Genomic DNA, 15,924 nt, shown 5'->3' on the forward strand with positions numbered 1-15,924 from the left:
GGACTACTGAATTTCTATAGAACCTAGAGTGGGTTCTATGGAAATTCAACCTCACTCTATAGAGTTATTTGCAGACAACGCTCTTGCTTTCACTGATAACGAAGACACTTCAGTTTCTACTGCTCAGTCCTGAATTTCTTCTTTTGGTCAACACTCAGGTTATAAGGTTAATTGGCACAAAATTGTTTTAATGCCCCCCAGGTTAATACATCTTCAAATCTATTTCTAAAAATAGGTTTGTAACAGCTTAATAGGTTGTTCCCGAAACTGAAACATTAATTTCTCCTAAATGCTTACAATTAAGGACGATCTTAAGAGATGGTCAGCCCGATATTTATCGCTACAATGCAGAGTTTCTCTTGCAACTCTTAGTAAGACTATTTTTCCTACAAGCCTGCCTGCACGACCTATTGATTTTTAAGAAAGTCTGCTTTATAAGGTTGAAAAACATATACGATGGAGAGACAAGGAGCTGGGCAGCCTGGCATTTACAAACTTTGGGTTAAATTTGGCTCTCAGAGAATTCTCAGGTACCTAGGAGCAATACTGACGCTTCCATAGTTAAACCACATTGTCTCCAGGATATACTTTTCTCAGCCAAGAAATACAAAACACTTTTCATAAAATGTGACCTGAATAATGGATACATGGAGCGCATTATTGATAATGACATGCTGGATTATTGATTATTGGTGAAAGAAATTAAATCTTTTTTATCATACAAAATAAAGGAGCTGCTGCAGAACATTACTTCTGATTGAACACTTTCTTCTCGTTAGAAAACCTCACTCAACAATCGGATCATTCTAAAGGTAATTCGCAGTTTATACTACTCCTTTAAAATGCTATGAAACAAACATTAACACATTACACAGTCCTTTAAGGAGTGTTACAGCAGGTGGCATAGTAGCATATTTTGGGACTGCTATCTCAAAGCTCTGGGCTAACGTGGCCACAGTCATGTCTGATTCATTGGGTGTTGATACAATGACTACATCTCAATCTTTTTTTTTAAATTATTATAGTTACACATTCTCTTCTACACATTTTTTCTTGCTACTCTCACAGCTGCAAATGATCTTACAGGGAACGATGACAGTGTTATCTATCTAAAATCACAGCATATTTAACAGGGGACCTCTCACCTGCTGGTTAAACCCACAATGTTCTATAAAACTGTTTACTGGCAACATTAGCCTCGTAGTTCCAGTACAGTGCAAACTTCAGACAACCAGTCAATGTCTTGCCTGCTTTGCTATGTTTAAGCAAGGAGGACATTTGCATTGCATTAATTTAAAAACGAGAAACATAAAATAGCCCTGGACAAGCCAAGAGTGTTAATGTACTAATCAACCAGAGCGCTTCTGGAAAACAGGATGCTACAATGATAGTGACTATGATGATTGTGTGCTGCATTAGCAACAAAACCAATTGGTGTGAATGCCCAAAAGGTCCTTCTGTAAGGGCCTTCCACATAGCCGTTTGCTTCCTTAACTAGCAAATGATTGACCAGAGTCATGGTTCAGAAGCTTACATGGTTGAACAGTAAAGATAAACTGTTTGGCGTATAACTGACAGAAGACTAGGGATCTTTTTTCCCCCAATATGTATGGATACAGATGTAATGTGTCAGTTGCCAGTGTTAATTTAATGTGCATCTGCAGCATCTAATCTTGCACTGCAGAACTGTTTTGCATACAATGTTGTTGTTTACATATTTAAACCTTCTGATGGTAAACGCCTACTTACTTCCCCACAGCGGGATGTCCTTGCTCTCAGCCTTCATAACGATGGTGGCCATGGTCATGGTGACAGGCATGGCGTCAAAGTAGGACGAGTGGGGGGCGAGGGTGAGGATGGGCGCCTCAGTGGGCAGAGCCTGCCTGCCTTTCACACTGATCCAGTGGAAGCCGCCTGCAAACCACATGACCCGCATGATGGTTCGCAGAATAATGTCCACCAACCTACGGAAACAGAGACAAAATGTTGTCAAACAGGGGCTACTGCAAAACCCAGAACTGTGGACAGGAGAACCCAGCACACACAACAATGCATTTTAATATATATTGTAGAAATACCACCTCCCGCCCCCCCAACACACACACAAACGAATGTGCGCGCATTTGCACATGCAAAGGAGTATCCACAAACATTAGAACACAAAGTGATTTTACTGTAGCGTGCTGATCAGAATGCAACTTCCTTTATAGCCACATTTAGGAACTCATTACAAAACACGTCACCCCTATAATTTGATTATATGTATTAAGGAGTCACATGTCTTAAGTACAGGCATTTCTACAGATATTATTTTGGACAAAAGAGGCATTTGACAGGGATTCTGATAATGATATTGGAAACAGTGAAGTGTCTGTGTGCAGCATCATGAGTTAGGCAAGGACTGAAGGAGATCACACAGTGTGTCTTCAGAGAATCAGGAAGCTCATCTGTCCTTAGAAAGACTCGTGACTCAGTCATGGCACACTGGGATCAGTGGCAGTCAGGTGAGTCACGAGGCAGTTGGACATGACCTTCCAGACTGTAGGATTCATTCATATCAGTGGTTACAGGGGGGGGGGGGGAAGAGTCAAAAGTCAGAGTCAATTAATATGATGACTCTGCTAGTTTCCTTTAATAATGATAAAAAAGAACTATAGAGACAAGCAAGCGTTGTTCTACATGATCATGTTCGTTACAGTTTTGCCCTAAATCATAGTCAAGTTCACGGTGTGTGCATGGCTGTCGATTATCGGTTTTGCTTTTTTGGCTACTTTGTGCCACATTTTACCTGGGTTTCCATTCTTTTTCTCTCATACAGAATTCATTGTAAATTTCTGACCATCATTTCTCAATTTATCTTGTCATTGGTGAGTGTGCTTCCTACCTTCTCCACAAGCACTGTGGCTCCACAGCTGCTTCGGAACGGCCCATGGTGGCAATGAAGGCAAAGGGCCACGCAAGCAGCATCATGAATGCAGCGACGAAGAGCCGAATGGGGAAGATGGTCAGCGTCATCACCCCGATCTGCAAAGAGACAAGATCTAACATAAACAGATGGACCTAGGTCCTACCATTTTGCAACAAAAAAAAAAAAATAATAAAATAAAAAACAAATCCACACAATCGAGCCGTGATTCATATGGAATCTGTGTGAAAGCAGCGATAATTAGCCCCCATCACAAACAAGTCCAGAATCGTTCCTGGGTGCAGACTTGTGTGTTCAGGTGTGCCAATAGTACTTGCCCCAACCACTAAATATGTTGTAAAAGGGAAAAGAATAACCACATTATGAAAAATAAATGCACCCTATTAGTTTTGTATGGGATATGTTCAGCACTAAACTGAGATCCATGACGTCAGCTACAGCTGTATCTTCCTTGAATCTTCTAAGCACAAACTGAAGGCCAAGGTTATCAAATAAAAATAAATAAATAACCTCACCCATGGTGCGACCTGCAGTTTGTAAACCACTGACCTAGGGTACTTGCTGGGAGAATTAGAAAACACTGAACGAGAGCAATGTAATTCTTCAGCTGAATCTTTCGGAAACTTTAACTCACTGGACCTGACAAATAATCAGAACAGCAGCATTGAGAGATCAGGTTATTAATGGAAAACAATTTTTACATCAGGTCCATTGGGCTAACCTAACCCTACACAGAACGAAGAACTTGAACGCTTATGTAACACAGAAGCGACTTCCAGTGACCTTCCCAAGAGAGGTTATCTTGGGTAAATGGAGATGGACAGACGATCCTTCTGTGCAGTCTACATGTGCCTACCCAAAACATATCCAGAGTAGAGATACTGCTCAAAACTGACAACGGACTTTGCATATATCTAGAACAAGATTTCTTATGAAGATCCAAATAATCTAATGGCCCACAAAGCCTGCTGAATCGTGCCATTTTACAACAGAGCCTTATCTAAGGTGCTTATCTACCAACAACTGTTACGAGCATGCCAGCTATCTTGGGTCAATATTTACCTTAATGCTATCACCGCTTGGCCACATTCACGCATTGATAGCTTTCAGAGTGGCCAATTAGGAGCGGCAATGCAGAGCTAGCAAGTGCCTCGGTTTGCTTTAAAGGTCTCCACTGAGCTGATTTATTTGAGTTTATCACAGACCAGCGGGCTGCCAAATCCCATATCAGTGCACAGAGATGGGAGATAACGCACTAAAACTAGCTCCCTCTTACTACCCTAACCCAGGCACTGAGGAGCAGGGGGAGACTAAGCTGTTAGCACAGTGGGAGATCTTTAGTGCAAGGTGTTTGCCAATGGACTTCTCTACGCTCTGACTTCTGCTGTTGGAATAGCAGTCTTTAAGCTTGCTCAAGATGCAAAGATAGACACGAAGGAAAGTCAAACAGGCCTGCAATTCCAAATGAATGCCGTTTGCATGCGAGTTAGGCAGGAAAACGTGCTCCAGCTTGGACAAGATCTTGCCTTGTGTTAAACTACGCTAACTAGTAAATGGAAAGTCAGTGACAGCAGAGCAACAAAAACCGAGCACAGCCTGCACAACTTCCAGAACAGTACTGTATAATTTGTTGTATAATTAAGGGTGTAAAGAGTTTACTATCTACACCAACATCCGCCACCATCAGCCGTACCCTAAGCTGAACCATATTACGCTAAAGCCATTCTTTATTGTCAACTGCTTAATTAAAGGTTATTTTCATATGCCTTGGCCAGAACGCCACCATCTCGAACCAAAGTACTGTAGCTTTCAAGTGCATTTCAATCATCTGCTTGTTTGTTCCCTAATAGAGAGCAACAGAGTGTGTGAACAATGGCCTGTGACACGACTGGGTGTCTGTAGTATCACTTCTCCAGGTCAGCGCCAAAGAAACACAACACGATGAGCAATGAGCTCACCAATACGGATTGTATGTCACTCCATACCCCCCCCCATCCCTGTCCACACCTCCACCTGTGGCAATTTTGGTGATTTAAACCAACCTGGCTTTTTATGGTTTGTGGTTCAAGAACGGACAGTCATCACACAACTTCTTTTACATCTATTATTACCACCTACACACATTTAACTGCAAGTTCCTGCAGTGCCATTTCACCCAGTGGAACTATGACCCCATCCCCTCCTGACTTATTTAGAAACACACTACATTAGCCTCATTCACATTTCCCTGTGTTGACTTCATCGCGCTCACACAGATGCACGCACACACCAGGCTATCTAACCTGCTTGGTAAAACACACCCATGCAGTGTCTGTGTCTTTAATTTAAGTGATCTGATCTGGGTCATCTTTCTTAGTGTACTGTAGCGAATGACCATGTAATGCACCAACATATGCAACACAGTTAGAAATCTACTGACACCTTTACAGTGGTGCTGAGGTCAACCAGGGGTCGCAGTGTCGACAACTGAAATAGCTTTTTGGAGTTTTAGATGCGTTGCTAGCGTAAAGTAGTAATTTGCCCAGTATCTTCACCATGAATGGATTTAAAAAAAAACAAAAAAACATGTTTTAAGCCAAAACATTTTGTACCAAGATGTTGCAGGCCAAAAACAAATTTGGCTACAGAGATTTCACCAAAAAGCTATCTGAAAATCAAACAACCCTGAGAGCCCAGCTCATCACATCATGAGAGCAGAGCTATTCATATCAGCTCATATTTGTGAGTTAAGGATTACAGCAGCTCTGTGCGAGGCTCCTTGGTCACAGGACACTGCGGCTCCTTGTTCAACTGCTAGGAGCTAGAAATTACAGAGCTCAAATACATCTGCAGAAGCCCATTACAGCCAGTGCAGTACTCCGCTCCATGTGCTGTATTCGTCAGTTTGTACCCGTATCTGACTCAAATGCAAATATCTGCAGAATGTGTAAAACTAACATGTCTTGTGGGGGAAGCAGAGTAAAGACTTTTGACACCACTAACCGGATACACACAGAGTAAATCCCTCAACCCAGTATAGTCAGTATTAGAACACATCAGAGCTAACAAACATCGCTAACCACACAAAACAGCAAACAGTGCAGACCACATTTAACCACAATGGAAAGTTCAGCAGCAACTAGGGCTGCAATGTTTTCTTAGTAAACAGTATTTCATATCTTCTAAGTAGTACTATTGAGATAGAATGATCCCCAGAGGAATGAAAACAGAAGATTGTGACTTAAACGCCTTACTATAGATAAAACCTCTTATCTATACATATATGATAAGTCTCCCTTCTGATAATACAATAAATAAACAAACCACACATGAGCCAGAGCTTTTATAAAATAATTTGTATCTGCTTATTATGTTCGCCATTAATCGGTTGACAGGTTTACAAAACTAAGAAATGTGGAGTTATCTCTGATAGGTAGCATTTTTTGTATGTACACTGTGAAAATTTAATACCATGGTACTCTTACAACCGGCACACCTCTGCAACTCTTGCAGAAACAGTCGGAAAGCTAAAGGAATCACGTTCAAAGACAGGGCGTAGCAGCCCTTATCACTTGCGTTCCACTCTGAGCTTTACACAGCAGTTCTGCACAAGATATTGCAAAAACGTAATGTGGCTGATACCAAAAAGTAAAGAAGGTTTCAGTTTAAAAGACAATTTACAGAATTTACAGGAGCCTTGCACAATGATGCATTTCCAAGTTTACCTGGAAAGGTTAATGTGGCATCCAGCTCTGCACTAGATTGGTTTTCGGCAATTACCTGATTAAGCTGAAAGACGATCGGCTATCTCTACACAGCCTGTTATATCTGTGCATTTTAAGACCACCAACAAAAAAAAAAGACCCCCTTATAGACCCTCCCCCAAACCACAAATAAATAAGAGTGTAAAAAAGGCCTATCGTTCAAGGATGACTTCAAAAAAGTCCAATAACACTACCAGTGGCATCTGTTTACATTGTGGGCGTGATGCTCATACTTCACAATATCCCCACTTGTTTATAATTATTTGCCCACTATAGTGAAGCTGTTAAATCATGATACTTAAACTTTTTCCCCTTTTATTCTTTGTGACAGTGTGAACCTATAACACCGTAAAATCAACGTGACTGGATGGGGTAAGTTTTTTTTTTTTTTTTAATTTCTAACAAGTACTGCCATTTCTATTCTTATTTCAGTCAGTGAGAACTGAAAGTTATCTGCGGCACAGTGCAACAGCTCTAACGGCCGAAACTCCCAACTCAGACTACGTGTGATAACATACAGCTATCCAACACATGATCAACATTTCAAAATGATCCAATTACAGTTTCAAAAGGCATTAGTGTGCTATTAAACAAAGGGAAGTCGTTCCGTAGTGCAATGATGAATTAATGATTTCACAGGGACCTATTTTAACAATTCATTAAGACCTTTTCAATAGTTAATATCTGGAGATTTTTAAAAGAGACCCCCCCCCCTCCCACTTTAGATCACATGTTTAGAAAAGTGCCGGCCAATGCTTAGTGTAACAAGTGGAGCGCTAGCTGCTGTGTGTGGGAGTAAGTGAATGTCCTTTTCCTGTCCGTCCTCTTCCTAATTGGGTACCATACAGGATCCTGAACCCTTTAGAAACAGAAGAGAATCAAGAGAAATCAATAATGGTGGAGCCACTCACTCCAAACTGGAGCTTAAACTGATCTCTGGAGACTGCGAACATGAAAGGAAGTTCGAAACGCAAACCCCACTCGAACAAGCTGACGTTTCCAACCAGTTTCACACAGATAAACAGAACCCTGTGATGACGGCCTATTCAAAATGTACTGACTCTAAAATGCCTTAAAGAAGGAACCAAAGAGTATGAGGTGTAGTTTGCTGCTGAGGCAGAAATGTTCCACTATAAAGCTGGACTATAAAACAGTAATTAATGTTTTCTTTAGGGCTGCACAACATATCGATTCAGCACAGTCATCACAATGTGCACATGCGCAAAAGTCACATCGCAGGACAGGATCGCAATGTCACAAATGGTAAAATTAAATAAGACAGGTCATGCTTTTTGCACAGTTCTCATTTTCCAGGACAGATCGGGTAAAGCAGATATACATATTTGCTGAATATCATTTATTTTATTCAATTTTCAAAAAACAGAGTGCATAATTAATATCATGACGTTTACTTTTTGTATGCTACACCATGGTCCAGGAGGAATGTGATCTCGCTACATTGTGTGCTTACATACAGCTGAAATAAGGGCTGATGATCTGACTGCACTTAATCGCTCTCATTTTATGGAGTGATCCGATTTGTTTCTCATTTTTAGTGTCGCATAGCCAATGATCAGGTAATGCTCTAACATCTGCAACACAGTTAGAAACTTACTGACTCATACGGCTTTACAGTGGTGGCGTAGCATCATGACATGTTGGATTACTGACTTCAAGAGAAACGTGATATAAATTCCTGTATTTTCTTTTCATATCACAGAACATTTTTTTTCTCGAAATGTCAGTTTTTATTCCCCTTAATATTGTGTATATATTATTTATTTATTCAACATTAATTTAACATTATTTATTTAGAGAATGTGTTAAGTCTTGTTCGCAATCCCAGGCATCAGGCAAACTTTAAAAATCCCCGCTTTTGACAAATATCCATCAGCTGGCTTTAAAACACTCCGTTTTAAATGTTTCAAAGCAGGCAGGCAAATGAACGAAAGGCATGAAGCAATTATTGTGCTCCTTTTTGGTCTGTTTTATATCGGATTAATGTGGAAAATGTGTGGTAGTTTTCCAAATCCGACCATAACATCTTTTGTACAAGGAAGTTTATTTCCTGGCTGAGTGATCAAGTGCGTTACACACGTTTACAGTCTGATTTCAGTGTTTATACAGGTTGAAAACAGAGAGCTTCAGCATTCTCAGGCAGTCTGAAACAGAAAAATGCTGTGAAAATATGCACAATTTGTTCATAAGACAGAAAGGCCTAATTTATTCCATAGTTATAGACTAAATAAATCATAGCTACTACCCAAATACATCCTGCCAACATCTTAACTGCTGTCCATGCCTCCCAGCCAAAGCAATAAAGGAGGAGGGAAGCACAGAACGCGAGAGGCAACAATTCCTGGAAAGACGAGACCATCCTTTGTGTCTGCCCTCAATCACGCAGCAGTGTTTCCGGCGACGTGGCAAAGACAGAATGAAAATCAAAGTTGTGAACTTGTAGGTCTAAAGCGCAGCCCACGCCACTGACCGTCATCAGCAACTAATCGCTAGAGGCCTTGAATTGTGTTGCCTTAATTAGCAGTAGTGAGGCTTAGGGGATTTCGAAGGCATTGAGGCAGTCAACCTGAGAGCCCATCCATGAGACACTGTCATGCAAAAAAGTGGTCTCTGGACGTCAGTTCAGGCCATGTTAATTACTTCTCTGCAGCTGAAAAGGACGCATCTAAAGCCTTTGCACGTGTTGATGAAGTGCAATTCTGCAAAGGTCTAAATGGTACTCTTCCAACTGTAGTCTGCCTCAGCCTCAGTTCGAAGTGCCCCCATGAGGTCTCTAATGTGGGCATATCGGCTCACTGTTTGTCCATTAAATACGGTGTGTTGGGAAAACACCTTCATTTATCGTCGAAGACATCACCGCGAAAGTCTGTTCCGCCTCGACTGAACTGTGAACAGCCCTCAGTGAGCCATTATCACATTCATCATCACAAAAAAGGGTAAAAGTGTTACTACACGTTGATACTGTCTGGCAAAACACAACATAATGAGAACAGAGCCAAGATTAGTACTTTAAAGCCCTCTCGTCAGAGGACATGTGTCTAGTCAGCTAAATAGCGTTAGTGACATTTTAATCTGGGTAATCAGAACCAAAGAGGGATTAAACTGTTGCTGCCCAAGACCAATGTTCTTCTCCCCCTAAAAACAGATAACTTCCCCAAAGACCTTTTCACTCATTTAATGACTTAATAAGACCTGGCCTGTTGAGTATCTGCCAAAGATCTGCCCTTCTCTTGCCTGTTTCATTCAGAAATGGCCCTCTCTCTTCACATAACCTCATCAGCTGACGAAAAGCCAACAAGATACGCCTGTCAAACTCTGTCGTAGCACTAGCTAGTATCTTAGCCACATTTGATTAAACCACCCTTCATTTCGCTTCTACATCTTCTCATCGACTCATTACAAACCTGTCGTTTCACCAAGATCTGTCGTGCTGTCTGTCTTTGTGCTGATGAAAACGAGCTACTTCTACATCAAGACTCGGTCCTTTTATCCTCAGCAAAACTGCTCACTCCCATTCCTGCTTGCTAACCGGCTACCAGGCTGCTCCCCGCCTTCTCAACCTCACTACACTGGAAACCGGTCCGACCTGGCCAACTAGCCAGAGATGTAAAAACCGCTAGCTATCCAAATAATTCACCAGACCCAGGTTTCCACTACTCATTTTTGTCCAGAACTGAAAGTTCGTGGACAACGAACCGTTACAGAGCCTTCACAGAGTTTCCCCAAGGGTCAGCAAAGTAAGGCTTGCTAGAAAGCTAGCTATGCTAGCTAGCTAAAGGCCGACATGTAAACGAAGCTAGGTTCGGAAATGTGCAAATAAACGAAATTGTACTCATTTTCGATATGAATAAAATGCTAATTACAATACTACAGTCTAAATCAGACGTTAGAGCAATATTCGACAGCGGTTTTTGATGTTAAAACGGAAGAAAAGAGTGTTAGTGCTAGCTAGCAGGGTTGGCTAACTGTTAGCTAGCCATCCAGGGCTTTAGTCGGCTAACTGATGGATGCTGCTGTTGAAGAGATGGAAGAGGAATAACGGTGTGACATTAAGGAGATGAAATAAAACAAAAAAAAGGCAACGTCGATATGCATTTCAGATCTATAATATAGTGAAATACCCAACACCTTGCTGGGCTGAGCTGATTACAACTGCCTTCATTCAACAGTTTATTGTCCAAAACTGCATCTAAAGAGCATCAAGGCAGGAGTGAAGGAGACGAGTGGGAGCTCTATGGATTGAAATACGGCCATGTGCAGAACAACTGCGCAAACTGTTTGATACAAATAGTTCATTATCATTAAATAACAATATTTTGGAAACGAAAAAAGGTCATAAAATAAAACAAAGCCGTTCTTTATGTCCCATTAAACGTTTCGTAATGAGAAAAGCAATAACTAGCCAAGGTATCCAAGCAAACAGTTGTGCATACCCTTTAGAGCTGGGCTGCTTGCTATGAGCTCTTTGTAAACACTTTTCCAATGAAAAAAGAGCATAAATACGGCCGTGCATTGCACTGAACAGCTGACCTGCCGTCTGTGGCCTCTTTAGGTCGCATGTAACTTCAGGTAGCTATAGCTAATAAAAATGCAACAGCCATGTGTATTGAAAAGCTGAGCGGTTTCAAACGACCTCTTAATGTCTCCTGAAATAACTTGGTGCGAGTAGTTAGACAGCCAGCTAACGTTGTGGTGAACAGACTCACCACATAGCTGGTGGCTAAACGCCGTGAGGCCGAGCTGCTGCAGTAGCAGCACATGTGCATGGAGCCATGGTTGCAGAAATGCATGGCTTTTTACCTGGAGCTTTTGCCACGGGGTGAACCTCAGGTCGTGTACGAAAGGGTTGGTGAAGGGGAGAGCCAGCTCCTTCCTCCCGTCCGCCGAGCTCCGTCTGCTGCCGGCCACTCTCATTGTGTCCACGGGGCTCTGCGGGTTTATCTGGCGCTGTGCTCCGCGACCGAGCGGATCATGTGGTGGAAGGGGGGCAATAGAGTCCCGACGGGCCAAGAGAAAAAGACAGAGGCACGACACCCAAAAAGACTAGCTTTCAGGAACGGCACCTAGTGATGGGGAGTTCGATTCAGCTCACTGAACCGATTCTTTCGAACAGTCCACCTTAAAGAATCGAACTGCCGATTCAACCGATTCACTGAGTCGACCGTGCTGTAGTCTCCTCAACAGTTATTACAATACTTGGTCAAGGGAAATCAATTTGTTTCTCATCTCCTGACCTTTAATTCATGCTTCAGGCAAATCGGACATAGAATAAATAAGCAATACAGTTGTGATAGATCGGGGTAAAGCAATTGCTACAAATTACTTCTGGCCCTTCTTGTGCATGAACTGCAATATTGACAATATGAAGGGTTATTCGAGTTTCAGAACAGTCATTCTCAATCAGTACATCGTAGATGCTTCCAAAAAGTTAGATTTGTGGCTTTTGAATCGGTCTGACCAATTCATTGAAAAGAATCGATTCAAATAAACCGAAGCGTTCACGAGTCGGACCTAGCAAACGTAACCACGCCTGCGCCGCTATGACTGGCTGAAGAGCGCATGCGTACTGATTTCGCAAAGCGCATGCGCCGACCATGTGAGGGAAGCTTGTGTGTGTTTTGGTTTATGTACATTAAAATATCTCTAAAATTGAACGAATAATAATCAATTAATACACACGTTCTACCCCGCAAACATAGGCACAATAAAAAAAATCAACAAATAATAATAATAACAATAATAATAACACGCATTATTATTATTATCATTATCATAAGTCGTAGTATAAGTAGTGCAAATGTATAATTGAAATTTACAATTCAATTTATTTGAGTGTAAAAAGTATTGTATGTACTGTGCACTAAGTAATATCCATATGATTCAAAACAATACTGTATACACTTGGACTGTACTGGACTTCTTTGAGGAGATTATCTATAAAATGTAAAGGCAAACATCAAATTACAGTGTATACTTTTTCTAATGATAGTGTTTTTAAACAAACATTTTTTAATGCACAGTAAAATGTATCTAAAAACTCTGCTCACTTTTTAAATCTTTTTCCTTGCTTTCCATGCTTAGGTATTTCAAGCCAGTAGATTTAATGCAGACTCTTCCAATCCTACAGAAGTGTACTTAGCTAAATCTGTTAAAGTTACAGGCTTTCCCAAAAGCCATTCTGCATGTATCTAATGATGTTCAGTAATCAAAGCAACCGGCCTTCTCTCTTGGCCCTGAAACTTCAGCTCATCTGAAGCAGTGGGCGAAGGACTATTTCTGTCTCCGGTACTGATCTCCTTTATTGTGTTGGTGGGAGCTGAGCGTGTTCTGCATGTTATTTTTGGATGGGTAAGGAGACGTATAGAGCTGCATAGGTTAGGTGTCTTGTCTGTAGGTGTGCATATTACTTAAACTCTGAAGCCTGCATGCTAATCTGAAGAGTGTAGTAGCTGTATAATGTCTAGCTCTGCATCTAGACATCTGGGCTTGCAAAGTACTGTGCAAATATGCACGGTTTAAAAAATAGCCCTAACCTGTAGTTCCACCTTGCTGGTGTGCATTTAGAGACGGGTGGCGCACAATTTATGTTAATCATCTTTAATCCATGGTCAGTTTCTGGCTGGGTATGTTTGGGTGGTTTATCCAATTTCAACTTAGTAGTGATGCTGACGTGTCTGAAATCTCTAGAAACACCACAGTGCCTGATATTTAGAGAAACAGGTTTGGTTCCTGACATGACTGCAGTGCTGATCTATGAGACCTTCATAGAAGTTTATAAAAGTAGGAGTTTCCAATAGAATGGTCAGAAAAGTAGAGGCTTTAGCATTCTGTCTAATAGAGAAAAAGGTCCATCTGAGTCACTGAATGAAGACTCACTGAACACTAAACGCAGACGCTGCAGACACACCGGTGCATGAGGTGTTATGGCCATCTTGCGGTTGTTAAAGGTGGACGTTAAAGGAAACTGTACTCTGATGCTGCCATCTAGTGGCGAGTAGATGAACTGGCAACTGTTCATTTTCTGTGGAGAATCTCCTCAGCGCTGAGCTGAGCTGTGGGTGGAGCGCCAACTAGTGGTAGACCTATCAACTGAATGTAGATGCAGTGTTGATTTTCTACATATAAAGAGATCACTTATTTGTTTTTGGCTTATTTTTCTTAAATTTGCATCTTTACGTGTATGGAAACGAATTTATTCCAGGCATTTCATCAAACAATGCAGAGTTTACCGGAATTTGCAGACTATGATTGGCATAAAGTCAACCAACAGCAATGTGAAAGACTAATTGAGAGCCGGCCAGGACATGAGAGCTGTGATTGGCAGTCAAGGTCATTTCATCGTAGGGATTTTTGCATGCTCTCAAAGCTTAAATACTAGTTCTGTGATTAAATTTGAACAATAACCTCTTTGAATTATAATTATTATTATAATCATTTCTTTGCCTTATTTGAGCTGCTTTTAGCAGTTGTCATTTCTGCAAATAAATGCAATATTTTGATTTGGTATTTAGGGGAAACGTTGTCCATGGTTTATGACATACAACACAAATATTAATTTTCCTAAACACATTGCTTATAAATAGTAAAACCAGAGAAACTGATAATGTAGGTGGTCTCTTAATTTTGTTTCTGTATTTTGGTAATGCATTAAAAAGAATAAGAAAATAATGATATTACTATAATTCTTTTTGGCATATGTGCCTGGAGACAAATAGATTTTAAGCCGTAGTGGTTTACCACCGTGGTCACCACCAACAGTAATCAATGTATGAGCCTTGTTATTGAATAATAGGCTTTATTGTGTGTTTTTATATACGATATCAGGTTACCTGTGACAGTACAGAAAAGGTTAAAGCAAACAAGGCTGAAAAAGGTTATTACTAAGCTGTTTTGAAAGAGTTACCACCGTTACTTTCTCTATGACTGGTCGTTCAACAAAAACCTCTCCAAGGGCACAGTGAATAATATTACGGAATGTCTTAAAGAACCCCACGGTGATGTCTAAGGATCGATAGACCTCTTGTGCTCTGAGTACTGAGTACTTTCAAAGTTTACGTCATAGCATGAAAACAAGGTTCCACCTTATAATGGTGCCGCACTTACATTCTGGTGCCTACAGAGAAATGGTTAAAAGAGGAGCAATTCAACATTTGGGAATGGCCAAGTCCAATCCATGCTCACATTTATACCCCATAGAAATACTGTGGAAGGACCTAAAGACAGGAAGGAAGCCCACCAACATTGTGTCACTTGTTGGGTTCTAGGATTTGTGATGAAGATCTAATCACGTTTCAGATGTATGCAGAAATGCAGAAAACTGGTCACCTTGTCCAGGCACCAAACATCCACTAAAGGAGTATAAGGCCTTCCAGCATTGGGCCGTGGAGCAATGGAGCTGTGTTTTCTGGAGTGATGAAGCTTCTCCCAGGACCTCTGTGATAAGTGATGGAGTTACCAGAGCTAATCATCTAACATCAGATCGCCTAGACCTGTTGATCTATTTTTCACAAGTTAATTTTGTACATGTGATTGGCTTGAGAATGATGGATTTTGAGGAATTATGGGTAAGAGGACAGTTCTGAGTACTGATCAATGTAGTGCACCACGAAGGCTGCAGCAAACACGCAGGACTTGCAAGAGCACCATTTGGGACAGGGCTATACCATTTGGCTCAGATCAACAGCAGCACTTATCATTCTTATGGCTTGAACAAGAGCCAGGTTAGGGGGATTCTACACTTTTATCCCATTACATAGGAAACATTAGTGCAAACATTAATGCACGAGTACTCACTTAATGGGAATGAAAGGAGCTAAACGAATAAAAAAGTAGTCCATATAGGATTTTTATTAATATTATTTCATTATTATCATCTCTTATTCTTATTTAACTTTGCAAAAGCAGAGGGATGGATAACAAAATAAATGGGAACCTACTAATGTATTTTCATTTCTCTACAGGACATATTTTGTCCAGGAAGGGACAGTTGCTACTGAGTAATTGGTTGCAGAGCAATAAAGTCACTGATGTAAAGTAAGTAACATGACTGACTTAAAAGTTTAGGTTATCTGAACAATAGATAGTACATTTGCATTACAGAATAGAAGACACATACACTATATGGACAGAAGTATTGGGACACCTGCTCGTTCATTGTTTCTGAGTGTCACTGTGTCTCACTGACATCTCATCTTGGACGGCAGCACATCATCTAAAACTTAACCCAAGCAAGGCCAA

General features: G+C 40.9%; 1 protein-coding gene across 1 annotated transcript in view; it reads right to left on the reverse strand.

Annotated features, from left to right (window-relative positions):
• LOC140556219 (lysophosphatidylcholine acyltransferase 1) overlaps positions 1–11,753 on the reverse strand; it is a 32,412-nt gene extending 20,659 nt beyond the window's left edge. The window contains exons 1-3 of the mRNA XM_072679876.1: positions 11,488–11,753; positions 2,885–3,024; positions 1,750–1,964 (exon numbers count right to left, since the gene is read on the reverse strand). Coding sequence (XP_072535977.1) covers positions 1,750–1,964; positions 2,885–3,024; positions 11,488–11,601 — 469 coding nt within the window. The 5' untranslated portion in view covers positions 11,602–11,753. The remainder of the gene's footprint in view (positions 1–1,749; positions 1,965–2,884; positions 3,025–11,487) is intronic.
• Between the last annotated feature and the right edge of the window lie 4,171 nt (positions 11,754–15,924).

Source organism: Salminus brasiliensis, chromosome 5 (genome assembly GCF_030463535.1).
Source record: "Salminus brasiliensis chromosome 5, fSalBra1.hap2, whole genome shotgun sequence".
In the NCBI taxonomy this organism is placed as follows: Eukaryota; Metazoa; Chordata; class Actinopteri; order Characiformes; family Bryconidae; genus Salminus; species Salminus brasiliensis.